The sequence below is a fragment of the Protopterus annectens genome, chromosome 6.part1 (assembly GCF_019279795.1).
Source record: "Protopterus annectens isolate FY-2018-M chromosome 6.part1, PAN1.0, whole genome shotgun sequence".
NCBI lineage: Eukaryota > Metazoa > Chordata > Ceratodontiformes > Protopteridae > Protopterus > Protopterus annectens.
In genome coordinates this window covers 156,525,061-156,532,621 of record NC_056738.1, presented here as the reverse complement: position 1 = coordinate 156,532,621, position 7,561 = coordinate 156,525,061, and the positions used below count along the sequence as shown (strand labels likewise).

The 7,561-nt window shown below is 40.9% G+C and overlaps 1 protein-coding gene across 2 annotated transcripts in view; it reads right to left on the bottom strand.

Annotated features, from left to right (window-relative positions):
• Positions 1–5,899: 5,899 nt before the first annotated feature.
• The window catches only part of STK39 (serine/threonine kinase 39), a 2,138,083-nt gene continuing 2,136,421 nt past the window's right edge, over positions 5,900–7,561 (bottom strand). For both annotated transcript variants that reach the window (XM_044075594.1, XM_044075595.1), the window contains one exon: positions 5,900–7,431. In XM_044075594.1, the coding sequence (XP_043931529.1) occupies positions 7,357–7,431 (75 nt within the window). In that variant the 3' untranslated portion in view covers positions 5,900–7,356. The remainder of the gene's footprint in view (positions 7,432–7,561) is intronic.

Sequence of the window (7,561 nt, the reverse complement as noted above, 5' to 3'; positions counted from 1 at the left end):
CTACCTTTGGGCCAGCATCAATTCTGTCCCCCTCTACCTCTGGGGGAAGAAGAGCCCTGAGTGTCCCAGGAATACTGTGACTTCCGGAACCACATCTTCTTTTGCCCTCTCTGCTTCTAGGAAAAAGACCTTTGAGAGTTCGAGAAGTGGATCTCGATGGCAGACATTGTCTTCCCATCCTTCTCACTCTGGACTAACATCTCTTTGATGGTCTTACCAAAAAGAGTAGAGCCGTCATAAAGGGCATTGGCAAAGGAAGTCTTGAAAGGTTCAGAAAATTGACATAATCTGAGCCAGGTGTTGCGCCTCATGGACATGCCAGACCCAGCCGCCCTAGTCGCTCCTTTAGTAGCATGTGAAAGGACTTGCATGGAAGTGTTGGAGACTGCTTTCAAAGTGGCCATCCTCATGGAGAACGAGTCCCTGTCCTCCTGCGACATACCAAGTCGCGTTGGAGTCTTGTGACATGGGCCAGGTAGTTCAGCTCTTTAATAGAAAAGGTAGCTGAAGCATACACATGTTTCTCTAGGCGGTCCATCATCCATGACTCTCGGTCAGGAGGATGAACCGAGGAACTCTCCTGGGCTAGTTCCTTCTTTGTGGCTGCTGTTATCACCATAGTATCTATGGGGGAGCTCTTGTTCCATGCTGGCCTATCCAAAGGTTGACTCAAAATCTTGTCAGGCCTTTTGGGAATTGGATCCATGGTGTCCTGCTCCTTCCATGTCCGTGAGGTGACCAGGTCCACCAAGGGATCTGCAGGAGGGGACACCCAGGAAGTAGATGGGCCCATGCTGATAGCCTCCAGGAACATGGACTCGTCATAAGAAGGTTTGGGGGCAGACCAACCTCCCCATTGGTGAAGGATTTCCATGATGTCTCCAAAGGAGACATTCTTGCGAGGTGACCTGGAGGAACCTTTGCCATCATCCAAGTCTGTATCCTCGGTGAAGGACTCGGGGGCAGTCCAAGTGCCTCCTCTTGCATGCATGCTTACGAGGCACATCTCCTGTGGGGCTCTCTGGGGGGAACTCACAAGCCACTTGTTCCTCAGGGGGAACCATCTGGGGCTCCTTGAGCATGGGCTGTCCCTCTGGTAAAATGATGGGAATCATAGAGAGAGCTGAGGGGGTTGGGGCGGAGTCCAAGGGGACAGTCAGGGGTCTCGATCCAGTGGAGAGAACCCTTTCTACTACGTCGAACACTAAGGGAGAATGAACGAAGCTCCTGTGGAGCCAATAAGGACACCGATCTCCCCGGGTCCAATGAGAGAATTGGAGCCGGGCCCGAAGTGGACAGAGCTCCGTGGGAGGGAACTTGGCCCAACAAAGGCAGAGCCGATGAAAAAAGTTGCACTCCCTTGGATCTGACACCCAAGCTCTGGCTCAGAGAGTGGCTCGGATCTGAGCTGGTCAGATCAGACATGCTACAGGCAGCTGTCAGCATCGAGGAAGCAGGTACTGTCCGCACCGACCCCCTGACTAAACGCATCCTCAGATCCGAGTACTCCGAACCCGGTGGATGGATTGGAGAAGGAGAAATCGGATGGAAAAAAGGAAACAAGCTCCCCCTCCTGAGGGAGAGGGGGCTGGCAAGACCCCCATCTGGATCTGAGTATGAATGAGCCTCCTCATCATTTTATCCGTGTCGACTTCCGATAAGGACCGGGTAAACCTTGATGAGGCCACGGATTCTGATCTTGTGGGTCGAGGCACTGAGACCCTAGATGTAGAGTGTGTCTCCTTCGGCTCCGGGGAAAACCTCGGAGATCGGAGCAGAGGGAAGTCACGGAGACCTCTTGCATTTCTCTTTCAACTTTGGCTCTCTCTCCTTCTCTCTGTCCCTTTTCCACTCCACTTCCGCAGGCTTTGACATGGAAGGTTGAGTCCCAGCCTGGGAGGGAGGAGAAGCAAGGGCAAGAGAAGAAGTAGAGGCGGCCACAGCAGCTGCAGTGACCAAAGCCGAAGATGAGGCAACCGCCTCAGAAGAGGGAAGAAGGCCTTTCAGGGCCAACTTAGCCTTCCTATCCTTAATTGCACATGGGTTAATACCCACGCATATAGTGCAGTCTGTACTAAGATGGGCCATGCCCAAGCACATTACACAAAGAGTGTGACCATCCGCAGGGGACAACTTATGGCCATACTTAGTGCATCATTTAAACATCGGCTTATCAGTCACAGTATCAGTGGAAAAACAACAAGAAAAAATATTATTTTCCTCACTGAAACACCCACTCACCACACTCACACACAGAACACACTGAGGGGGGAGGGGAAGCAAACACACTCACAAACTACTCTAAAATTAAGCTAACAACACTAAAATAGAAAACACTTGATGCACCAAGCGAGTGGAAGAGAATGGGGAACCTACACTATCACTAACCTAAAGTTAGATGAGAAAAAGAGACTTTCTAAGACTTTAACACCCACTTACTACCCGGAGCTCTGGAGATCATGATGCTTCAGCTAGTTGCGGCAAATGAGATCTGGGGGTTGGAAGGTAGTGGAGGTGTATTATGGGTGGGGGGGTGCTTGGAGCTCGGAGGAGATGCTAGTAAGGTTGCCAGCTTGGAGCCAATACAGATCCGGTAACCCACAGGTTGAATACCAAATGAAGTAAACTACTTCAGATACAAGCTGGACAGTAATAACTCTCTAATAATTGGGACACATACATTTTCAAGGTACTGCACTGGTACATCTGACCTTGACTGCATACTGTTGAATGTGATAGCAAGATTATCCTTGTATATTATGGAACAGCAATGAATTTATTTAAGATGGTGAATACACATTTCTCCCTGACAGAATGTATCTAATTCTGAGCAACTGATTTCTTATTTGTTGATCATTAAATCCCAGATTGCTTTTTCTTGATTTTGTTCTTCCCTTTCTATGTTGACTATTTAAATAATGGAACTGTGATATACTAGTTTATGCAAGTATCCTGCTCACACTGTTAAGGTTTTTTCCATTTTCTCATGGTAGTGACACTACGGAGTAGTATCTTAAAATAAAGGAGGTGGCAGGTGAAGTATCTCACATATACTAAATAATTTTAGGCATTATTTTAGGCAGGTGAAGTTTGCTTCAGACTCAGTAATTTACTTTCAGGGATTTTGTCTCAATCTTGCCCAGTGGAGCTACCTCAAATGAGTTATGTGAACGAGCTCCCTATGCAGCACCATAGTTCATCATTTCTCAAACTGACATCTATGGAAACACTTCAGCCATAGAGTTCTCACAGTGTGAAACCTTAGAATCTTCATTTTATATCTACATTATTATTACACTACTGAGATGCTTCCTGTATATTTCTGTCCAGGGAAAGAGTATGGAACACCATAAAACTTTGGTATTTTTTATAATGGCTATACTAAGACTAAAATATATTTTGGATGAAAAATAGAAAAAAGATGGAAAAAAGGCAAGGTCAAAGGAATGGAAGGTGTATGTATTCAAAAAATATAAATACAGTGAATTACTTTAACATGGAACTGTTCTTTTGTTACCATTAAGTATGATTACTTTGAAAATTTCATGAAGCTTAAAAAAAAAACTTCCTTAGCAGGCAGAACTGAAAAGTGGCAATGCAGAAATATCCATGTAGCTACTACAAATAATATTAGGGATCAGGCATTGTTCAGTAATGTGGAACAGAAATTAATTTATTTAGGATGGTGAATACACATTTCTCCCTGACAGAATGTATCTAATTGTGAGCAATTGACATCTCATTGCCACTTTTCAATTATACCTGTTGAGGAAGATTGTTACTATACTACCTCTTTAGCCTCCTCCATTTACTCATAGTCTTACTCCAAAATGATCCCTCCCCCTACTACATTCACCCCATGTACATAACTAACTATTACTTCCCCAGGTCTAAATCATCATCAGCTCCCTTTTTCCCATTTTTCTACATGGGGTCGCAGTATCGTGTTAACTGTCACCAACTCTCTCGATTCAGTGCCACACTCCTGCCTTCTTCAACACTCATGCCTGACTGTCGCAGATCTTCTTTCACACAATCCATCCACCTCTTTGCTGGATGTCCTTGCTTCCTCTTACCTTCTTCCTGTCTGTCCCAAATCTTCCTCACCAGATTGTCTTCTGCTTTTCTACACATGCCCAAACCACCGTAATCTGTTCTGTTTGATCTTTTCTGCAATTGGAGCTACTTTGGCTTCTGCTCTTATGTCCTCATTTCTTCGTCTGCCCCACAGTGTGCATCCTATCACCTTTCTCAGGCACTTCATTTCCATCACCTCTAGCTTCTTCAACTATTCTGCCTTTACTGCCCAGGTTTCTGTACCATACAGTAGTACTGGTCGCACCGCTGTCTTGTACACCTTACTTTTCAGCTTCTTTGGCATTCTTCTGTCATAGAATACCCCTGATACGCTATGCCAGTTGGCTGCAGCCCCTCTGATTCTAGCTTTGACCTCTTCATTCAGACTACCCTTCTCCTCAACTACTCCTCCCAGATACTTAAGCTGTTTACCTGTTCCACTATCTTCCCTTCTCTCTCTATTCTCAGCTTCTTCTGATTTCCCCAAGTTGTTGCCATTACCACCATCTTATCTGTGCTTAGTTTCATCCCATGTGCCTTCAGATTTGCATTCCATTCTCCTATCCTTTGCTGAAGTTCTAGCTCAGAATCTGCTTGTACTGCCACATCAGCTGCATACAGTAACTTTGTTGATCCTTCCCCTCCAACCTGCTTGCTAATGTAGTCCATCACCAGTATGAACAGCAGTAGGCTCAGAGCTGAACCCTGATGTACACCCACACCCACTGGGAACCTCTGTGAGGCCAAACTCTGTTCGTACGTGAGTCATTGGGTCCTTGTCCATAGCCTGCACTAATTTTCCCCAGGTCTAAATACTTATTTATTTATTTTATTTTATTTATTGACATTTGTTAACCGGATTAGTCCAACTGGGCTTGGGACCCATTTTCAGTGGAGACCCAAGGAGAAAAGCTCCATGAAACACAGCAATTTACAATAGAAATTAAACAATTACTAAATAGGTCTTTTAAATGCACAGTTTACAATAACAGATATTACTTAAAGTAAATTCATACAATGTTGAGTATGATAAAAATTGATTTAACAATAGATATGTTAAACAAAACAAAAGAAGAAATTTAAAAGGCAGTATACCTGTAGTGTATTACAGGGTAACAGTGTAATTACATATTTATATATTTAAATTACTGGTTTGATTTGTCAGTGCAGGTTTTACTTCTCTATTTCACTTATTCCATATAATCAAATCCTGTCTCTATATTTTAGGTCCTTTGCTGTTTCATACTTTCACACAAAAAAAATAAATAAAAAATAAAATGTAGTGTACATTTCTTTGCTACTTGAATGTATTGTAAATTTCTTTTTTACTTGAATAAAAATCTTACGTACCTTCAATTGTCTCTAATGTTAATCTTATTACCTAATATTGTCTGTATTTTTGGAGCTTTTCTCCTCGGGTCTCCATTGAAAATGGGCCTCTGGCCTAGTTGGACTAACCCAGTTAACAAATGTCAAATAAATAAAAGTAATATAAGTTATCTTAATGTCCCATAAAGATAAATTTAAGATAAATCTGCACTAAAACCTGAAGCAGCAGACTGGTTGAACTTTCCACATCCTAGATTATTGTTTTAAAATGAAGGGGGTACTTGTCACAGATATATCCAGCAGAGTCAGTCCCAAGTCGCACTGTTCATGAAGATGTTCTAACATGTACAGTAAGCCTTAATGGTAAGGTGAACAACAAAACGTTATATAACATTCAGCATTGCTGCTGAAAGCACCATCACCGCAAACAATGGAAGTATGGATCCCTGATACTACCATTTATTACAGAATACAAAAATTACCCAGACTGCCATATGTGCATATATATTTATTTTCTTTCTTGTGATCATTGGTTTTGTACATAGTGGGAAGAACAGCATACCAAATTGTAAAATACGATGTAATGACAAAGGAACAGTTGTTGATTTTTGTGCCACTTTCTTGATTTTTATATATATATATATATATATATATATATATATATATATATATATACACACACACACACACACACACACACACACACACACTTTCATAAGTAGCTGTATTTCTGTTTCAAATGTACATTGGAACTGCCATGTTTGTGTTGATATTTTTTTCATTCAGTGCAAACTGATCATATAATAGCATTGGGTTAGACACAGAAATTAATTTTTTTTTGTGAGAGACAAGCCTAAAAAGTGTAACTAAATTTTAAAATATATTAGCTTTGCATTTTATATTATAGATCATACAACAACAGACATCAGCAACATACAAAGGCTTTCAGGGTGTCTTCGCATATCTTAAGTTAAAAGAGTCATTTTTCATCATTGCACAAAGCCCACACCTTTTAAGTATACTTTTTGATATTTATATTTTATAATAAAGACCATATTTTCTTCAATACTTTATAAGATGGCAACCTTTAAGACTAAGTGAGAACAGAATATGGTGAGAGCTTCTTTAAATTAAGAATGTCTTGAGATATTTCAGAAAACAGTAGGTGACCTAAACCTGCAATATTTTTGTACATTTTCTCCCCCTTTGTAATATATTTTGCAGTTGTTTATTTGCATGTTTTCCAGGCAGGCAACTTAGGCACATTTATTAAAACATTATCATTACAAGGCACCTTCCACACCCAACAAAGTAAACAATATAATGTACTACAGATTTTCTTGCTTGCAGTTTTGTCTGAAATCTCATTCAGTTTCCACAAATCATTCATGGCAGTACCAGAGCACACAGTTACTATATAAATAATTGCAAATTGTTCTATTCATATTAGAATATTATATTAACTATGTCATTTTCATAAATCACTTTTAAAACAATGATGGTCGTGTGCATACAAAAGTGATTTTAAATTCATAATTGAAGCAAAAAGTAATTTCAGTATGAATAACAGCACACTTTTAATTGAAAAAAAAAATAAAATTTTAAGCAAGACAACTTCCTTAATAAATTATTTCAAGAAGCATATCATAAAACAGTTGCTCAGAAAACAAAATCTTATCTGTAACAGAAAGTTCCTTGTCTTTTACATCCATGAATGGAACCACTCGCTTACATAAGCAATATTTTTTTTTCTACTATTCATTCTGCAAAAGGAGCATCTTCTCAAAGAAAATAGTTGTCTTCCATATCAGCAATGGGCAGTGCTAGCTAGGTCTTGTACTGTGAGTTGCTGGAGAATGAAACAGGACTTTGTATGCATGGTGCTCTTCCCTTCTCTGTCATCCATGTTCTAAGTACCCTGTGCGCTGCAGTCAGTTCATGCTAGAGACATCAGCTAACACTCAGTTGAGCGAACCCAATCAGTTTCCCCTCATCAGGAATTTCTGTTCCATCACAGCCTGAAGCCTGAAAAATTAAAAGGAAAGGAAAGCGATTAGGGAAGAATCAGCTAATCTTCCACTCAGCTAGTCATCACTTTTGCATGTGAGGGTTTTGTCTATCACTCGTACAATGACAGTTTTGCTAACACAGAAGT